Source organism: Hipposideros armiger, unplaced genomic scaffold, assembly GCF_001890085.2.
Source record: "Hipposideros armiger isolate ML-2016 unplaced genomic scaffold, ASM189008v1 scaffold_32, whole genome shotgun sequence".
Taxonomy (NCBI): Eukaryota; Metazoa; Chordata; class Mammalia; order Chiroptera; family Hipposideridae; genus Hipposideros; species Hipposideros armiger.
The window spans coordinates 1,276,754-1,295,079 of NW_017731382.1; the positions used below are offsets into that span (position 1 = coordinate 1,276,754).

Here is an 18,326-nt window from a genome sequence, read left to right on the forward strand (position 1 = left end):
CCACGCCGTCGCCGGCGACTCATGGCAGCCCAGCTCCAGGTTGAGCTGTTGTTCAGCATCTTAGCTGTAGAGGGCAGTGTCACTGGCCCTCATATCACATCTGCCTATTTTTCATAGCATTGCGTTTTTTATGATGTTTTAGATTTCTTTGGTTATAACCTTTAAACATCCTTACTTTACGGTTTCTACCCGATCGCTCTGTGAAATTCTTGGGGTTAAGTCACACTGTTTGTTGCTTCGGGAGCCCGAGCTCCTCTGACGCCCGCGTGCCCTGGAGCAGGAAAAAGCCCCTTGGAATGGCTTTGCGAGGCCCCTTGCCAAGCACCCCAGGGTGTCACCAGCCTTGTGCCACTTTTTATGTTAATTTCTTGGTTTAGAGGTGCCCTTGTTTTAGTAGATTACTGAAAAATCAAACAGCGGCTGGAGGCCCTTGGTTCCAGATTCAAGACAGATGGGATGTGATTACCTGTCTGTGGCAGGGTATTCCTGCTCCTTACGCCGGGGACCTCCAGATGTCCCTGGACTTTGAGGGACAGCAGTGTTGACTCCCAAGCCCTATGGACCCTCGTGGGGGACAGGGCTACCGCTGCGTGATCTGAGTTCGGGGTCTCACCTTCGTGGAATGGCTTCTGGGGTCGCACACAGCACTGTTGTGGCGCTGGCCTGGGACCCAGGAGCACACCGCCCGGCTTGGGGCTGCTTCCCGCCCCCACCTTGGCTGAGCTGTGGTCTGTGCTGGGGGTGGGGCTTTGGCACGGGAGCCTGTGCAGTAGGTGGCTGCAACCTCAGTTCCCAGCTGCAACCAGCTGTCCCCTTGCCCGCTGAGCCAACAGAAGCTGTGCTCTAGGACAGCAGGCAGGATTCCAGCCCTCTGAGTGGTGTCCACCCCCGGCTGGAAGAGGAAGCAGCTCTTGGCCACCTGCCCTGGGGAGGTGCCCTGGGTGTGTGGGGGCGTCTGGCTGAGCTCAGGGCTGCATGCTGCGTGAGGCCTGGCCCTCGGGCTGACCAGGAGAGGCCATGGGCTTGGCCTTGGGTCCTGGCCCTGGTGGGGATGGCATAGCTCCAGGGGCCAGTGCCCCAGGCTGACCTGCAGGCAGGGGCCACCGCACTGACCACTCCATGCCCTGCCCCGGGCGCCACCCACCAACAGCACCCCTGCTGTAGCTCCCGCCTTCCACAAAGGCCTTCCACAGCACCTGCTGCTCCTGCTCCCTGTGTCCCTCTGGGTCCACAGTGGGTCTGAGCCCCTCCTGGCCCCTGTGTCCCCACAGGCTGCAGTGTGCCTGCCAGCACAACACTTGCGGGGGCTCCTGTGACCGCTGCTGCCCAGGCTTCAACCAGCAGCCGTGGAAGCCGGCGACGTCGGACAGTGCCAACGAGTGTCAGTGTGAGTGCCCCCATATGCACACACGGTTGCTCACGGATCCATTCACACGTGACTCACATGCCCTTGCTCATGTGTGCACAACTGACACACACATGTTCACAGGTGCACACACAATACTCAGGCACACACTCGCACGATGCACATGCACACATGGTGCTCACACACTTGTGCACATACATAAAATGCTCACATGTTCACAGATGCACACACACGTGTGCTGTTGGCACACTCAGGCAACACAGCACGTTCTGCCACCTGAGCCAGGCCACATCTGGGGTCATCTGTGGTTTGTGGATGTGGCCCGGAGGTCCCAGGGGGGCTGCCGGCAGCTGAGTGCCCTTCTCTCCAGCCTGCAACTGCCACGGCCACGCACACGACTGCTACTACGATCCCGAGGTGGACCGGCTCAACGCCAGCCAGAACCAGGACAGCATCTACCAGGGCGGGGGCGTGTGCATCGACTGCCAGGTGGGCTGGGTGCTGCCAGGCCAGGCGTGTGGTGGAGCTCAGGGGAGACGAGGCACTCAAGGAGGGTGGGGCCACCGTGATGGGGGGGAAGCGCCCTGGGACTCAGTGGCCCTCTACCACCCCAGCACCACACCACCGGCATCAACTGTGAGCACTGTCTGCCAGGCTTCTACCGCGCCCCAGACCACCCCCAGGACTCACCCCACGCTTGCCGCCGTGAGTGGGGTCCCCCTGGGTGGGCGTCCTGGGGACAGGGATGGCCAGGAGCCGGGTCTGCCCAGGCAGGGGGTGTCCAGGGTCTCCAGCTCCCTGGTGCCCGGGCCCTCGCCGCTCTGGGAGGCCTGGCCACGGCTCTCATCCCACTGCCCAGATTGGCCTGATAGCTCTGGGCTTGGGGTCTCATGATTTCCCGGCCCCTGGTCCCCACCCAGGCTGCAACTGCGAGTCGGACTTCACCGACGGGACGTGTGAGGATCTGACTGGCCGCTGCTACTGCCGGCCGCGTTTCACGGGGGAGTGGTGTGACGCGTGCGCCGAGGGCTTCACGGGCTTCCCGCTCTGCTACCGTGAGGGTGCCGGCCTGGGGGTGGGGGGCCTGGGGGGACCCTTTTGTCCTGCCTGGCTGACATGCTGTGTCTCCCCCATCCAGCGGTGCCCTCCTCCCACAATGACACCGGGGAACAGGTACTGCCGGCCGGACAGATTGTGAGTAAGTGTCCCCAAGGTCCCCACTGCCCTGCGTCTCACTGGAGCAGTGGTACAGGAGGGGGCTACATGCAGCAAGGGAGGGTTTTCATTTTGGTCACGTTCATTTTGGTTCTTTTATTTGCGTGTAAATAAACATGTTCATGCGAGAAAACCTTCAAAAATATAGGTAAGCATAAAGTCGGCGCAAAACGTTATCCAGACTTGGCGCCACCTACAAGTCACCCCTTTCCACTGTGGAACCTTTCTGCATGCGTGCACACTCGGTTTCCCCAAACACTGACGTGTGCTGCGCGCCGTTTCATAACTGCAGCTTCCACCCACCACAATCCTGTAAACATGTCACTTCTTGGTCTGCGTTATACTGAAGGCTGTAGCATCTATTTAACCAACTCTCAATTGTTGGAAACTTCGGTTCTTTCTAATTTTCTATTTTCAGATAATGCTCCGATAAACATCCTTGCAGCTAAAGCTTTCCATAAATTCTTATGTTTTTCTGTAGGACAGTTTCCCAAAAGGAGGTTCTGCGCAGGCTAGACAGGCATGCTGGGCCATTCTGGGCCGCAGGCTGCCAAGCTGCTCTCTCCAAATTAAACAGTCTACCAGCGTGGAGTCGCACTAGCGAAGTTCACACACATTCATCAAGTCATTGTGTTGATGACACAGCAACATTTATTGTCAGCTTGATTTGCATCCACTGGGAGACGCGCTTCCGCCTCCTGGCTGTTTCTGGCACTGGGAGCGTCTTTAGGTTGATGGCTTGTCATTGTCTTATCAGCAGGTGTCTTCCTTTCATAATAGGACATAAAATAATGGTGTGTTTTGTATTCGGTGATGTCGTCGATTCGATTGCATTTGGATCTCATTGTTTTCAGCTGCATTTTTTCCTTGTTCACTGGGGCGAGTTCTGTTCACGTTAATTATTACTCATTTCTCACCGCTCATATTTTTCTCCCAACGGGTCATTTGCCCTTTACTTTTTAGGGTGCTTTTATTTGTATGCCGGTGTTGTAAACTTCAGGCGAATCCGGTGACGTTTGTGCTTTGTGGTCTCTGAGTCAGTCATCTTTAGATGGCGGTCCCTAAGTCCATCTAGTGTTGTGTCTGTTGGTTCTCTGGCAGTTTTTCTTTTTTACATTTATGTGTTTCGTTTTTCGTCTGTGGTGTAAACCAGCCAGTAGTCGTTTTCTGAAAAGGGCCACGCGGCCAGTGTTTTGGACATGGAGGGCCGTGCAGTGTCTGTCGTGGCGCTTACCTCTGCCCTTGCGTGTTGCAGGTCGAAAGCCGCACACACGTGGGCTTGGCCGAGTGCCAGTAAAACTATTTACAGACCAGGCGGCGGGGCCTTGCGGTAGTTTGCTGTCCCTGCTGTAAACTCCTGACAATCCGCCACTGGCCTGGGGTTACTCAGCAATTCCTTCCTGTGATGGTCCAGTGTTCGCTTTCCTTTCTTTCGTAAACTAGGTCTTCTGTGTCTTTTTTTAAAATTTATTTTTAATTATAGTTGACATATATATTCGTTTCAGGTGTATGACATAGTGAGTCAACGTTTATATACTTTACAAAGCGATCAATCCCTGGAATAAGTCTAGTAACCATCTGACACCATGCAAGGTTATTACCTGTGCTGTTTGTTACATCCCCGTGGCTTAATTTATAACTTAATCGCCTTTTCCTTTTCCGCCCAACCCCCATCTCTCTGGCAACCATCAGTTTGTTCTTGTATCTATGAGTTTGTTTCTGTTTTGTTTTGTTGGTTTTCTTTTTTAGATTGCACATGTAAGTGAAGTCACAGCTTATTTGTCTTTCTCTGTCTGACTCTCTGAGTATTTCACGTAGCATTATGTCTTCTAGATCCGCCCATGTTGTTGCAAATATTAAGATTTCATTCTTTTTTATGGCTGATACTCCACTGAATATATGTCCTTCCTCGTCTTTATCCAGTCATCTGCCGATGGACGCTAAGGTTGTGTCCATAGCTTGGCTATTGTGAATAGCGCTACACTGAACATAAGGGTGCAGGTATTTTTTTGACTTAGTGGGTTTTTTCTTCAGATAAATACCCACAAATGGGATTGCTGGAGCCTACAGTAATTCTATTTTCAATATTTTGAGGACCTTCCATACTGTTTTCCATAGTGGCTGCACCAGTTTACATTCCCATCAACAGTGCGGGGGGTCCCCTTTTCTCCACGTCCTCGCCAACACTTACCTCTTGTCTTTTTTTGAGAACAGCCATTCTGACAGGTGGGGTGACATCTCACTGTGGTTTTGATTTGCATTTCTCTGATGACGAGTGACGTTGAGCAGCTTTTCACGTGTCTATTGGCCATCTGTCTCTCCTCTTTGGAGAAATGTTTATTCCGGTCTTCTGCCCATTTTTTTATTGGATTGTTTTTTTGTTTGTTTGTTTTTTTATGTTGAGCTGTATGAGTTTTTATGTATCTTATGTATCTTTTATGATAGTACCCCCTTATCAGATGTATCATTTGAAAATATCTTTTCCAATTCAGTAGGCTGCCTTTTTCCCTCATCGATGGTTTCCTTCGCCAAGCAAGCACAGTTTCACTTTCAGCCTGTGCCCTCGCAGTGAGTGCTGTTAGTGCATTCCCTCAGTCGGACGCCACTGAGCACAGCGCCGGTTGCGAGGCTTCTCGGTTTCTTTTCTGTTCTTTTTTTGTTGGTTCAGTCCTCATTTTACTGCCTCGGGGTCAGATTTGGTAGGCTGATAATTTCTGCTTTTTTGTCTTTGGAATTTGAGATTTTTCTTTGTTTTTCACCCTTTTAGATTGACAGGACAGTGTGTTCTCTGTTGGGGACAGATTTCTGTGTGGGCACCTATTAAAGCACACGTATTATTATGCTGTTTAAATCCACTCTGTCCTTGCTTATTATTTATTTATTTATTTATTTTTGCTTAATTTTTTCTCGTATTCTGAGAACAGTATTCAGTCTGTCTCAAGGTTGTAACAGTTCAGCTTTCTGCACCCCGAGACCATATTTATCCTGCTCGTAGAGCATTGGGTTTGCCACCTCTCTTGGGGAGCGAGTCTATTTTCTCACCGGACGTCTCCCTTTGTCCCCGTTAACACTCGTGGCCTTGGGTTTGCTGACTCTTCTTCATCTCCATCCTCACCTGCTCTGCATCTGTCCTCCGGTCAAGACGTCCTTTCAAGACGACGTGCCTGGATTTTCCTTTTAGAATCAAACTGACACCTTTGGGTTGTAGCTCAGGAAAGGAGGCTTGGCCTGGCACAGGGACGGTGGTCGCTGTCAGTTGCGCTCCATTTCTGCTTAATTTTTCCTTTCCTGCCTTTCTCTGGAGTGAGCAACCAAACATGTTTTGGTTTTGGCTGGTTGGTTTGTGTTCCCTTCTCCGAGCATTTGCAAGTTCTTTTTCTATCTTCTGGCCTGGTCCATGGTGACCTTTCTGACAAACATTGAACCGTTATTTTCCGTCGTAACAAAAACTAAATAGTATTTATGACCTTCTCTTTATGCATAAATTAAGCCATTAAAAAAAAAAGACATTTAGCGTGCTTTGTCTCCCTTCTTCCCAACCCCAGAATTATTTATAAAGACTAGACGGGTTTGTTTTGCTGTGCTATGATTTTGTGTTTACATTTTCTCTGTGTTAACACCCACAATTGTTTACATCATGAACCACCAAGTACACTGTGTATAGTTGTCATTTTATCACACACCACGTATTTCCTGAAATGTCGGCTTTTCCCTTCTTGAGATTTTTATTGTCCTTTAGTTTTGTACACGTGCAGTGTAAAAGTGTAAGGAAATGAGTTTGCGGAGAAGGGAGGTTTTCCGGCGGGGAGGGCCCCCTCCGCAGGGCATCTGAGGCTCCCCTCCTGTCCCCCACCCGCCAGACTGTGACTGCAGCGCCGCTGGGACCCAGGGCAACGCCTGCCGGAAGGACCCGCGGGTGGGACACTGCGTGTGCAAACCCAACTTCCAGGGCACCCACTGCGAGCTCTGCGCCCCAGGGTTCTACGGCCCAGGCTGCCAGCGTGAGTGCAGCCCCATCCCCAACCCCATTGCTCTGTGGAGCCGGAGCCTGGCCTCTCCTGACCGGCGTGACCATCCTTCCCTGCAGCCTGCCAGTGTTCTAGCCCTGGAGTGCTGGACAGTGATTGTGACCGTGACTCGGGCCAGTGCACGTGCCGAGCAGGCTTCGAGGGGGCCGCCTGTGACCGCTGTGCTCCTGGCTACTTCCACTTCCCCCTCTGCCAGCGTGAGCATGGCCACCCCAAGGGGCTGGGTAGGCGTGGGGCCCGGGGCCCTACCTGCCTGGCTCAGGGCCACTGTGTGCCTCTCTGCTCCGCAGTGTGTGGCTGCAGCCCTGCCGGGACACTGCCCCAGGGCTGTGACAAGGCTGGCCGCTGCCCATGCCGGCCTGAGTTTGATGGCCCTCACTGTGACCGCTGCCGCCCTGGCCACCATGGCTACCCTGACTGCCGTGGTGAGCAGAGGGTGGGGAGGGGCTGGGGCCTGGGTGGGGCAGGAGGGCCACCCACACATGCCCATGGCCTGACCCCGTGTCCCTTGCAGCCTGCAACTGTGACCCTCAGGGTGCTTTGGACCAGCTCTGCGGGGCAGGCGGCTTATGCCGCTGCCGCCCCGGCTACACGGGCGCCACCTGCCAGGAGTGTAGCCCTGGCTTCCACGGCTTCCCCGCCTGTGCCCGTGAGTGTCCTTGCGGGAGGCCGGGAGGGCAGGTGTGTCCCGCTGCGTGCCTACATCCTCCCTCCTCCCCCAGCCTGCCAGTGCTCTGCCGAGGGCTCCCTGCACGCAGCCTGCGACCCCCGCAGCGGGCAGTGCAGCTGCCGACCCCGTGTGACGGGGCTGCGATGTGACACATGTGTGCCTGGCACCTACAACTTCCCCTACTGCGAAGGTGAGGCTGGCGCAGCGTGCATGTCGTGTGCTGTGTGTGGGTCGCGCACTGCACACCTTCACGTGCTGGGGTTCCCGCCACCGTCTGTGTGCTCGTGTGTGTGTGTCGGGGGTTGTTCACGCATGCATTCATGTCCGTGTCTGTGTGCTTCGTGAGTGTCCATACTCATCTGCTGGGTTGTGTGTGCTCACGTGCTTTGTGCATGTGTGTGCTCACGTGGCTGTCCACACACGGTACTTGCTTATATGTGTTCTCATGCCATGTGTGCTCATAACCATGTGCTGTGTGGTGGGGCAGGGCACACGCCCTTGCAGCGTGGGCACCAGAGCATGGACATACACATCTTCATGCCTGTTTATGCATGTGTGAGGCATAGGAGGCATGTGAGGCCATGGACCCTGGCCAGGCCTTGGGGAAGTTCTTGGCCATCAGGGTCAGTGACCAAGGAATGACCATGGCCTGGGTGTCTCTCCACAGATGGCTCCTGTCACCCTGCTGGTCTAGCCCCAGCCAATCGCATCCCACCTGAGGTGAGCCCAGGTCAGCCCTTGGTGGGGCTGAGGCATCACTTCCCCTGCTGTTTAGTTACCATGGCAACCTCAGGGCCCGTTTGTTCCCCTGGCTGGTCTTCTCTCCGCAATCTGGGGGCGTGCCAGAGAGGGGACAATCAGGGTTCCAGGGCTGAGGGTTTGTGGAGAGGAGGGCAGGGACCCACTCTGACCCGTAGTCTCGTCCTCTCGCAGGCACAGGCCTCCTGTACATGCCGGGCTCATGTGGAGGGGCCAAGCTGTGATCGCTGTAAACCTGGGTTCTGGGGACTGAGTCCCAGCAACCCCAAGGGCTGCACCCGTGAGTCTGCCCAGAGAGGGTACTGGGGTCTGGGGGAGGTTCCTGGGGGCCAGGGAGGTGAGGACTGGCCCCACAGAGTCCAGGCCCTCCTGCCCCCTCCCCTACTCAGGCTTGCTGTGCTCCCCCCACAGGCTGCAGCTGCGACCCCAGGGGTACACTGGGTGGAGTTGCCGAGTGCCAGCTGGTGAGTCTGAGGGCTGATGTGCTGGGGGCTGTGGGGGCAGGTGTACCGGTACCCCCCCCCACCTGCTCCCACCTTCTCTCTCGGCCCCCAGGGCAATGGCCAGTGCTTCTGCAAGCCCCACGTGTGTGGCCTGACCTGCGCAGCTTGCAAGGACGGCTTCTTTGGGCTGGACCAGGTTGACTACTTTGGCTGCCGCAGTAAGTGTCCACTTACTGGGCTCTGGGGGAGGCTGAGGCCCAAGGAGGGACAGATGAGACAGGCCCCCGGCAGGCCTGGGCATGGTAAGGCCCAGACGTTGGACCAGCACTCACTGAGCTGCTTCCGGTTGCCTGGCCAGGCCATGCTGGGCCTGGGGAAGGAGACGCGCTGAGTTCCGCCTGTGGTCCTCCTCCCCTCCGTCCTGCGCTCCCGGCAGACAGCACCGATCAATCAATCCCAGAGCCTTTGCACCTGAGCCTGGACTCAGGCCCTCCATGGTCCAGAGCCCTGGGCAGCGCTCGTGTGGAGAAAAGTTGGTTTCTCAGCCGCTATTGCTCTTTCAGGGTGGACGTAGCCCCAGGGGCCTGTCTGTGAACCGAGCAGGCTCTGAGCCAGGGGGCTGGTGGGGGGAGCCCCCGGGTGGGGGGAGGCCGGGCGGCACTGACCTCGGGCCCTCCTGCTTAGGCTGCCGGTGCGACGTTGGAGGTGCGCTGGGCCAGGGCTGTGAACCCAGGACGGGCGCCTGCCGGTGCCGGCCTAACACCCAGGGCCCCACCTGCAGCGAGTGAGTGTCCCCACCCCAACCGGGCTGGGGGCAGGGGGCCAGGGGAGGTGTGTTCCTGGGCACCCTGCGGGCTGGGCGGGATGGCAGCCTGCCCCTGAGCACCCTGCCTGGCCAGGCCGGCGCGGGACCACTACCTCCCCGACCTGCATCACCTGCGCCTGGAGCTGGAGGAGGCTGCCACCCCCGACGGCCATGCCGTGCGCTTTGGCTTCAACCCCCTCGAGTTTGAGAACTTCAGTTGGAGGGGCTATGCGCAAATGGCGCCCATCCAGGTGGGTGTGGTGCTGCCCGGTCCCGGGGCTCAACTTGAAGTGCCCAGTGTGGCTGGCAGAGTGGGGGGGGGGCAGGCTCCCGCGATCACAGGACTGGGCTGGAAATGGCCGGAGAGGGGCAGCCCTGCCTGACCACACTGCCCCTCACCAGCCCAGGATCGTGGCGAAGCTGAACGTGACCTCCCCTGACCTCTTCCGACTCGTCTTCCGCTATGTGAACCGCGGGCCCACGAGCGTGAGCGGGCGCGTCTCTGTGCGGGAGGAGGGCAAGTTTGCCACCTGTGCCAACTGTGAGTGCGGTGGGGCCGCGCCCACCTACTCCTGCCACCCCCCGCATCCACTCACACCTCCATCCCACCCGGCCCCGGCCCCACCTGGGACCCACACGTGGGTGGGGAGGCCCGCGGGGATGGCCCGCAGGCTGTGTGCAGTGTCTCACCCCCTCCCCCAGGTACGGAGCAGAGCCAGCCCGTGGTCTTTCCACCCAGCACGGAGCCTGCCTTTGTCACTGTGCCCCAGAGGGGCTTCGGGGAGCCCTTCGTGCTGAACCCTGGCACCTGGGCCCTGCTCGTGGAGGCTGAAGGGGTGCTCCTGGTGAGGCGGCGGCTGAGGGGGGTGGGCAGAGCCCGGGTAGGGGCACAGCACCAACCTCCCACCCGACCCCTCCAGGACTACGTGGTGCTGCTGCCCAGTGCCTACTACGAGGCGGCCGTGCTACAGCTGAGGGTGACCGAGGCCTGCAGGTTCCAGAGCACCGCCCAGCACGCCGGGGAGAAGTGAGTGCGGATGTGCCGGGGCGGGCCGGTCTTCCTGTGCTCAGGCCACAAGCGCTGTGCTGACCACAGACTGTGTCCCCCCCACCCAGCTGCCTCCTCTACACACACCTGCCCCTGGACGGCTTCCCCTCAGCCTCTGGGCCCAAGGCCCTGTGTCGCCATGACAACAGCCTACCTCGGCCCTGCCCCACGGAGCAGCTCAGCCCCTCACACCCACCGCTGGCCGCCTGCCAGGGCAGTGATGTGCGTGTCCCTGGGATCTCGTAGAGGGGCAGGCGGTGTCGAGGCCTAGGGGAAGGCATGCCTTTGGCCTGGGGGACCGGGGTCATCTCGTAGTGATAGGACACAGGCTCAGAGCAAGGGCGGCTTGGGCAAGGCCGAGGGTTTCACTGGAGAGCGAGGACACCCAAGGGCCTCATCCGTAACTGGGCATCGACAGCCGCAGCCCTCTGGCTCACTGTGAGGACAAAGCACGTTTGGGCTAGATCTCCAGGCACTGGGCGTTCAGCAGTCATGAGGCCGTGGGTTTCAGGTGGGCAGGGGAGGCTGGGAGTGGGCAGAGGTCAGTCAGAAGGCCGAATGGCTGCAGTGTCCAGGGCGCACGTGAGGTACTATCCTCTAGGTGGGGGCTGGGGCGGGCCCTGATTGCCCTATCCCCCCAGATGGACATCCAGCTGCAGGTAACGGTGCCACGGCCTGGCCGCTATGCCCTGGTTATGGAGTACGCCAATGAGGATGCCCACCAGGAGCTGGGCGTGGCCATGCACACCCCCCAGAGGGCACCCCAGCAGGGGGCGCTCACCCTGCACCCCTGCCTGTACAGGTGGGTGGGGAGGGGCTAGGGGGGCAGGCGGGAGGGTGCCGGCAGGGGCTGCCCACCTGCTGACCACCCCTGCCCCGTCCCCTAGCACCCTGTGCCGAGGCACCGCCCTAGATGCCCAGCGCCACCTGGCAGTGTTCCACCTGGACACAGAGGCCAGCATCCAGCTCACGGCCGAGCAGGCACGCTTCTTCCTGGTAAGGCCCTGACCCTCACCTGCATGGGCCCCCGCACCCCCCAAGGGTCGGGTCTTTCAGGACATTGTCAGCAGGCATGATAGAAGAGTGTCATGTGCCCAGGTACCCACCACCAGTGCCACCATTAGCTTGTGCCCAGTCACGTTTCTCCCAGAACCTTTTCCCCTGCAGGGGTTTCTTTTCCCGTGGGTACAAAATGTATATTTATTTAGTAGTAATGCCCGTGGCCACGTAAGAGGAAGTATGATATGCTGGAGTGGGACTGGAAACAAAAGTCCTTTTTTTGGTATAATTGATCAAAACACACCACTGTGTGAATGGGGGTCCACTCACCGGGGGGGCCTGAAGCTTAAGGTTCAGGGGCATCGTGGTAATTTTCTTCCCTATCTACATCGCAGGGGTGTGAGAATTAAGTCACTGGAACCACTACACACTGTGCAGTCTTAATCATTTTTCTGGTGCCCAGAACCAAGCGTCCATGTTTCTTTAATATCAGACAAAATGGACGGTGCTTGCTCTCTTCAGAGTAGGATATGGCCTATTGTACAAAATACATCAGTGCGATATGTGCGTAATTTTTATCCAACTGTCAAACGCTGCTGCGACACTTTATGCACAAGAGAGTGACCCTGAGCCCTGGCGTCAGGGTTTCTAGTCCCGCTTTGCAGCGTCCATCCGCCCCTGATTGGTCCGTGTGGGGACCCTGTGGTTCTTCCCGCTCTGTGGTCATGGACTAGCTTGTGTCAAACTTTTCTGTGTGCACGAAAGAGCAGCCCTGGCGCACAGCCCGGGTATTTCCCGCCGCACTCTGACAGCACTGCTTACCTTGCCTGTTCTGGAACTCTCTGCAAGATACCACACAGCGCTCTTCTGTGCTGCTCTTTTGCCGACTCCCTGGGAGATGGCTTTGTGTGTTGCCACGGTCACGCGGCGTTCCTAGTCTTCGCTGTGGGGTTTTTCTATGTGTTGTCATATTTGTCACGTGTACACTTACGTCACGGTAGGTGGCACAGGGCAGGACGTCCGCTCATGAGCCTGTGTTTACCGAGCACCTGCCTGTGCCAGTCCCCATCCCTGGACCTGAGTGGGGACAGGTGGTTGCTGTGCGACTGAATAACTGCAGGTGGCGATGGGCAGCCAGCGGAGAGGGGCGGCCACAGGGATAACAGGGCGATACCTTGGGTCCCACAAACTGCAGCTGAAGGCTGGGGGTTGTGTAGCCAGAGGAGGGGCTGGTGGATCTGGGCAGGGACTTGGTGCAAAGACCAGGACCCAGGTCAGACCCCGGGGTGTGGACGGGCCCCACCTCCACCTCCACACCTGGCCCTCTGCCCACAGCACAGCATCACCCTGGTGCCCGTGGAGACATTCAGCTCAGAGTTCGTGGAGCCCCGAGTCCACTGTGTCAGCAACCATGGCACCTTCAACCCCAGCAGGTAGTGTGGCTGGAGGGGCCTGCGTGGCCAGCGGGTGCGCCGGCCAGGACTCGGGGACTCACCCCCGTGTTCCCCCAGTGCCGCCTGCCTGCCTTCCCGCTTCCCGAAGCCGCCCCAGCCCATCATCCTCAGGGACTGTCAGGTGCTGCCGCTGCCACCCAGCCTCCCGCTCAGCCATTCGCAGGAGCTCACCCCAGGCGCACCCCCGTCTGGGCCCCAGCCTCGGCCCTCCACCGCCGTGGACCCCAACGTGGAACCCACCCTGCTGCGCCACCCCCAGGTGGGACTCGGGGTGCAGGTGTGGGCTGGGGTGGACCTTGTGGCCCCTCATCAGCCGCCCTTGGCAGGTGGTCCAGGCAGCAGTGGGGCCAGTCGGGGTCCCCCACTAGAGTCCCCCACTAGCATCCCCACACCTTTGCCTGCTCACGGGAGCCTCTCCTTGCAGGGCACAGTGGTCTTCAACACACACGTGCCCACCCTGGGCCGCTATGCCTTCCTGCTGCACAGCTACCAGCCGGCCCACCCCACCTTCCCTGTGGAGGTCCTCATCAACGGGGGCCGCGTCTGGCAGGGTGAGTGGCCGCAGCGGGCGGTAGGGGACAGCTCCCGGGTAAGGAGCCTCGCAGGGGTCTCTCGTTCACACAGCCTCCTGGTGTGGGCCTCACACCACGGGGACAGATGGTGTGCTTGTTCCATGGCTCGTGTGGCCCACGGCGTGAGTGACAGGTCCACGCACCCCATCATGCTGTCAGTTCTCAAACGAGGTGCCCCAGGACCCAGTGTCCAATGCCAGGAGCCCCAGCCTCCCGACCCCCTTCCCAGCCTCTGCTCTTTGTACCTGTTTTATAAATTAGGGTTCACCTGTCACACAGGTAATGGAGGGTTCACTGCGGGGTGCTGGTTGATGGCACACGTGTTCCTACGTGTTTGTTTTATTCCCCGTCTGCCGAGCCCAGGGACTTGCACTTAATGGGCCTTCATGGGTGACCACAGCTGACTCATGTAGTGTGAGCGGGCCCAGCCGCTGACGTCAGGAGTGCCCTGGACCCAGGATAAGGCCGTGGGGCCACGGTGGTCGGTGTGTTGGGGGATGACCTGCCTTTTCTTGTCCCTCCAGGCCACGCCAACGCCAGCTTCTGCCCACACGGCTATGGCTGCCGCACCCTGGTGGTGTGTGAGGGCCAGGCCATCCTGGACGTGACCGACAGTGAACTCACAGTGACCGTGCGTGTGCCCGAGGGCCGGTGGCTCTGGCTGGTGAGTCCTAAGGCTGCTGTCCCTCCGTATGGACATCCTGAATGTGCTCAGGAACCAGCCGTCCTCACATCTGTCACACCACCATCAGTCGCTCAGCCAGGGTGTGTCCCCTGCCTGCCTTGGCCCAGCCCTGTACCAGGGGCGAGAGCTGAGATGTTGCCCACCAACCCCCCGGGACCCTGCTGGTCAGAGCGGCCTTCCTGGACGAGGTGGGGCCTGGAGGGACGGAGAGGGAGGTGCCCGTCAGAAGGGATGGGAGGGGCACCGGAGGCTGGGTGCCTCTTCATTGGCGTTGCCTCCTCACACCCCCCAAGTGTGAGGCCTTCCGTGTGGCCCAGGGGGGACCCAGCATCCCCCAGCCTTGCTGTGCCCAGGGCGAGGGTGTGGTGCTACCACTGTCTCAGCTGCCCAGTCTGAGCTTGGCCAGTCACAGAGACCCCCTGGAAATGTGCTCCTGCCGGCAAGCCCTGGCAGTCCCCTGACCCGGGCCCTCTGCTGGGCCCTCGGGAAGATGACCAGACCCTGGTGCCCTAGGAGTATGTGCTGGTGGTCCCTGAGGATGCCTACAGCTCCAGCTACCTCCGGGAGGAGCCCCTGGACAAGTCCTATGACTTCATCAGCCACTGTGCCACCCACGGCTACCATGTCAGGTGGGCTGGGCTCAGGGCAGGGCTGGGGACGGGGCCGGGGCAGGGCCGGGAGCCCGCCTCACACCTCCCCTCACCCCAGCCCCACCAGCTCGTCCCAGTTCTGCCGAGATGCCGCCACCTCTCTGTCCCTCTTCTATAACAACGGGGCTCGGCCTTGTGGCTGCCACGAAGTGGGTGCCGTGAGCCGCACATGTGAGCCCTTCGGGGGCCAGTGTCCCTGCCGCGCCCACGTCATTGGCCGAGACTGCTCCCGCTGCGCCACCGGCTACTGGGGCTTCCCCAACTGCAGGCGTAAGTACCTCAGTCCACGAGCTTGCCAGTGGGCGGGGGGTGCCCGAACCCAGGGGGGCTTCCTGGTGGGGGGGCGGTCCCACCAGGAAGTATGGACAGTGTTCAGGAGAACATTCTGGAGCCTTGCAGACCAGTCCAGCCACCACCTGTCTGTGGCACCTCTGGCAGCTTGTGGCCCAGGCCTTGCAGGGTTGTCCAGAAGGTTCCAAGGACTAGATGGCTATTCTGGGTGGCTCACCCCTGTGGCCCAGAGCTGGCTGGAACCGGGCTGGGGTTGGGATGTCCCTGGCCTGGTCCCCCAAGGGCTGTAGTCTGGGGCCCCTGAGGGAGGCAGAGGGCCCAGCAGCCCTGTGCACATCCCCCACAGCCTGCGACTGCAGCGGCCGCCTGTGTGACGAGCTCACAGGCCAGTGCATCTGCCCGCCACGCACCGTCCTGCCCGACTGCATCATCTGCCAGCCCCAGACCTTCGGCTGCCACCCTCTGGTTGGCTGTGAGGAGTGTAACTGCTCCCGACCTGGTGTCCAGGAGCTCACGGACCCCACCTGTGACGAGGACAGTGGCCAGTGCAAGTGAGAGCCAAGAGCGGCTGCCACCATGGCCTTGGGTGCCCCTGAGGTCCGGGTGGGATTTCTGCCACCAGTGGGTCCTGAGCCCACGCTCGCCCCGTATCGCTCCCTGGGTTCAGCAATGCCCTCTCCTTCAGCTCTGGGGGCAGGGGGCTGCCTACTCTCACTCCAACACAAGGGGTCCAGTTGGTGGGGAGACCCAGCCACCTCCTGACCCCTCCGGCAGGTGCAGACCCAACGTGGCCGGGCGCCGCTGTGATGTGTGTGCTCCTGGCTACCATGGCTACCCGCGCTGCCGCCCCTGCGACTGCCACCAGGCCGGCTCTGCACCTGGCGTGTGCGACCCCCTCACAGGCCAGTGCTACTGCAAGGTGAGGGCCAGAGGGGCCAGGACGGAGCCGGGCCGGTCCCCTGCCCCGCCTTTCGTCCTGCTCCATTAGCTGAAGGTCGTGCTCTGCACGCTTTTGGGACAGTCGGCCAGTTGGCAAGGTCATGACAGCAAGCCAAGGCGGGCTGGGCAGGGGTCACATCTGGTCGGCTGACCCACCCTGCCTTCCTGTCCCCAGGAGAACGTGCAGGGCCCCAGGTGTGACCAGTGCCGCCTTGGGACCTTCTCCCTGGATGCCGCCAATCCCAAGGGCTGCACCCGCTGCTTCTGCTTCGGGGCCACGGAGCGCTGCCGGAGCTCCACACACACCCGCCATGAGGTACACGGGCAGTGCCGTCCCGGGGAGGGGACAAGCTGCTCCCCAAACAGCGGCGTCTGCAACATGCCATTCGGGGGCGCTCACTATGCCCCGATGTGCCCCATAGTTTGTGGACATGGAAGGCTGGACACTGCTGAGCACTGACCGGCAGACAGTGCCCCACGAGCTGCGGGCAGAGGCGCAGCTGCTCCACGCAGACCTGCGGCGTGTGCCCGAGGCCGTCACCGAGCTGTACTGGCAGGCCCCGCCCTCCTACCTAGGGGACCGGGTGAGCAGGCACATTGGGCCCAAGGGAGGGTACCTGTGTCCAGGGAGGCCTGGGGGGACTGTGAGCGAACCCAGGCCCCACCCAAGCCCAACGGCAGCCGTGCCGCAGACCCCTGCTGGTGATTCTGAGCCTGTGGATGGGGTCTGGACAGGTGACAATCCTCTGTCTGGTCTCCAGGTGTCATCCTACGGTGGGACCCTCCGCTACGAGCTGCACTCGGAGACCCAGCGGGGAGACGTGTTCATCCCTGCAGAGAGCAGGCCGGATGTGGTGCTGCAGGTGGCTGATGGGAGGGTAGCGGCAGGGAGGGCAGGCGGGCACAGCCGAGCCAGGACAGCGGGCAGCCCTTACATGCACATGCCTACCTCCCCAGGGCAACCAAATGAGCATCATGTTCCTGGAGCCAGCGTACCCGGCCCCGGGCCATGTGCACCGCGGGCAGCTGCAGCTGGTGGAGGTGAGTGGAGCTGGTCTGGGCCCAGGTCCCTTTGGACCCTGGCATGGCCCCTGTGCCCACTGCATGATGGGAACGTCCAGGCGAAGGACGGGGCTCGTCCCACACCTGCCTCTCGGCACTTGTCTGCTCCCAGCGCTGTGGCCCCTCTGTGAGCTGCCTGTCCGGGTCTGGGTCCTGTTTTCCTTTGGTTCGTGATCTTTCCTTTCCGAGGAGTTCTGAGTTATTCTCCTCACGGACCCCGTGTCCCCCCAGTTTGGACGTCGTCTGTCTCTAAGGTTCTCCTGACGAACAGAAGTTCTCACGTTTACACCACTCAAATTTATCAGTTTTTCATTTGCAGTTAGTGTTTTTGTGTCATTTAAGAAAGTATCTGTCCCCCCCCGAGGTCAGAAAGTACTCATCTATGTTTTCTTTTAAAGTTAAACTACCTTCTTTGTGTGTTTGGAATCTTGTACCTGCAGTTAGTTTTCATCCATGGTGTGAGGTAGGGGTCCAGGTGCTGGTTTTCCCCAGGGCCCCTCCCGCACCGTGTGACCTGAGTCCCCCCACCCCGATGAGGGGAGGGTTCTGTTCTGCCCCCCTGAGGACCTGTCACGGCCCCACAGGGGAACTTCCGGCACACGGAGACTCACAGCAGTGTGTCACGTGAGGAGCTCATGATGGTGCTGGCCGGCCTGGAGCAGCTGCACATCCGTGCCCTCTTCTCAAAGATCTCCTCGACCGTCTCCCTGCGCAAGGTGGCCCTGGAGGTGGCCGGTGAGAGGGGCCGGGGGCCTCCGGCCAGCAACGTGGAGCTGTGCATGTGCCCTGCCAACTACCTCGGGGACTCATGCCAGGTAAGACAGTGGGGGCGGGCGCTGGAACCGCAAGGCTGCCGTGCGCCAGCCTGCCCCACCCTCTCGCGTCCGTCCTCCCCCAGCGTCCACTCCTGCCCTCCATCCCCCCCTCTGTTCATGTCGCCCACCGCCGGGTCACCCAGTCCCCCCACCCGGCCCTTGATCCACTCACTGCCCAGTCCGCCCCTCGCCCACCCGGGTGCCATCCACCTGACCACAGCCCTCCTTCCGTCACCCGCCATGCGTCCGTCCACCCTCTGTCTGAGTCTGACCTGTGGGCATGGTCTGCCTCCTTTCCTGACCACTGATGTCCTCCAGGAATGTGCCCCCGGCTATTACCGGGACGTCAAAGGCCTCTTTCTGGGTCGCTGTGTCCCCTGTCAGTGCCATGGCCACTCAGACCGCTGCCTCCCTGGCTCGGGCATCTGTGTGGTGAGTGGGCCCTGATGGAGGGAGGGCAGCCACCAAAGGCACACACTTGGGAAGACCTTGGGGTCACTAGTTATGGCTACACTGAGGTCCGGG

General features: G+C 59.8%; 1 protein-coding gene across 1 annotated transcript in view; it reads left to right on the plus strand.

The window, feature by feature from the left end:
* Nucleotides 1–18,326, plus strand: part of LAMA5 (laminin subunit alpha 5) — a 47,419-nt gene that overhangs the window by 16,683 nt on the left and 12,410 nt on the right. Inside the window, exons 7-42 of the mRNA XM_019637289.1 lie at nucleotides 1,272–1,387; nucleotides 1,737–1,855; nucleotides 1,981–2,071; nucleotides 2,287–2,421; nucleotides 2,505–2,564; nucleotides 6,442–6,582; nucleotides 6,669–6,806; nucleotides 6,900–7,034; nucleotides 7,124–7,258; nucleotides 7,332–7,469; nucleotides 7,947–7,999; nucleotides 8,213–8,318; nucleotides 8,450–8,502; nucleotides 8,594–8,699; nucleotides 9,166–9,265; nucleotides 9,381–9,537; nucleotides 9,689–9,827; nucleotides 9,989–10,131; nucleotides 10,207–10,313; nucleotides 10,403–10,556; nucleotides 10,976–11,136; nucleotides 11,222–11,330; nucleotides 12,669–12,766; nucleotides 12,845–13,046; nucleotides 13,212–13,338; nucleotides 13,884–14,023; nucleotides 14,558–14,673; nucleotides 14,753–14,964; nucleotides 15,332–15,536; nucleotides 15,760–15,904; nucleotides 16,100–16,240; nucleotides 16,347–16,508; nucleotides 16,686–16,787; nucleotides 16,882–16,965; nucleotides 17,571–17,801; nucleotides 18,120–18,233. Coding sequence (XP_019492834.1) covers nucleotides 1,272–1,387; nucleotides 1,737–1,855; nucleotides 1,981–2,071; nucleotides 2,287–2,421; nucleotides 2,505–2,564; nucleotides 6,442–6,582; nucleotides 6,669–6,806; nucleotides 6,900–7,034; nucleotides 7,124–7,258; nucleotides 7,332–7,469; nucleotides 7,947–7,999; nucleotides 8,213–8,318; nucleotides 8,450–8,502; nucleotides 8,594–8,699; nucleotides 9,166–9,265; nucleotides 9,381–9,537; nucleotides 9,689–9,827; nucleotides 9,989–10,131; nucleotides 10,207–10,313; nucleotides 10,403–10,556; nucleotides 10,976–11,136; nucleotides 11,222–11,330; nucleotides 12,669–12,766; nucleotides 12,845–13,046; nucleotides 13,212–13,338; nucleotides 13,884–14,023; nucleotides 14,558–14,673; nucleotides 14,753–14,964; nucleotides 15,332–15,536; nucleotides 15,760–15,904; nucleotides 16,100–16,240; nucleotides 16,347–16,508; nucleotides 16,686–16,787; nucleotides 16,882–16,965; nucleotides 17,571–17,801; nucleotides 18,120–18,233 — 4,675 coding nt within the window. The remainder of the gene's footprint in view (nucleotides 1–1,271; nucleotides 1,388–1,736; nucleotides 1,856–1,980; nucleotides 2,072–2,286; nucleotides 2,422–2,504; nucleotides 2,565–6,441; nucleotides 6,583–6,668; nucleotides 6,807–6,899; nucleotides 7,035–7,123; nucleotides 7,259–7,331; nucleotides 7,470–7,946; nucleotides 8,000–8,212; nucleotides 8,319–8,449; nucleotides 8,503–8,593; nucleotides 8,700–9,165; nucleotides 9,266–9,380; nucleotides 9,538–9,688; nucleotides 9,828–9,988; nucleotides 10,132–10,206; nucleotides 10,314–10,402; nucleotides 10,557–10,975; nucleotides 11,137–11,221; nucleotides 11,331–12,668; nucleotides 12,767–12,844; nucleotides 13,047–13,211; nucleotides 13,339–13,883; nucleotides 14,024–14,557; nucleotides 14,674–14,752; nucleotides 14,965–15,331; nucleotides 15,537–15,759; nucleotides 15,905–16,099; nucleotides 16,241–16,346; nucleotides 16,509–16,685; nucleotides 16,788–16,881; nucleotides 16,966–17,570; nucleotides 17,802–18,119; nucleotides 18,234–18,326) is intronic.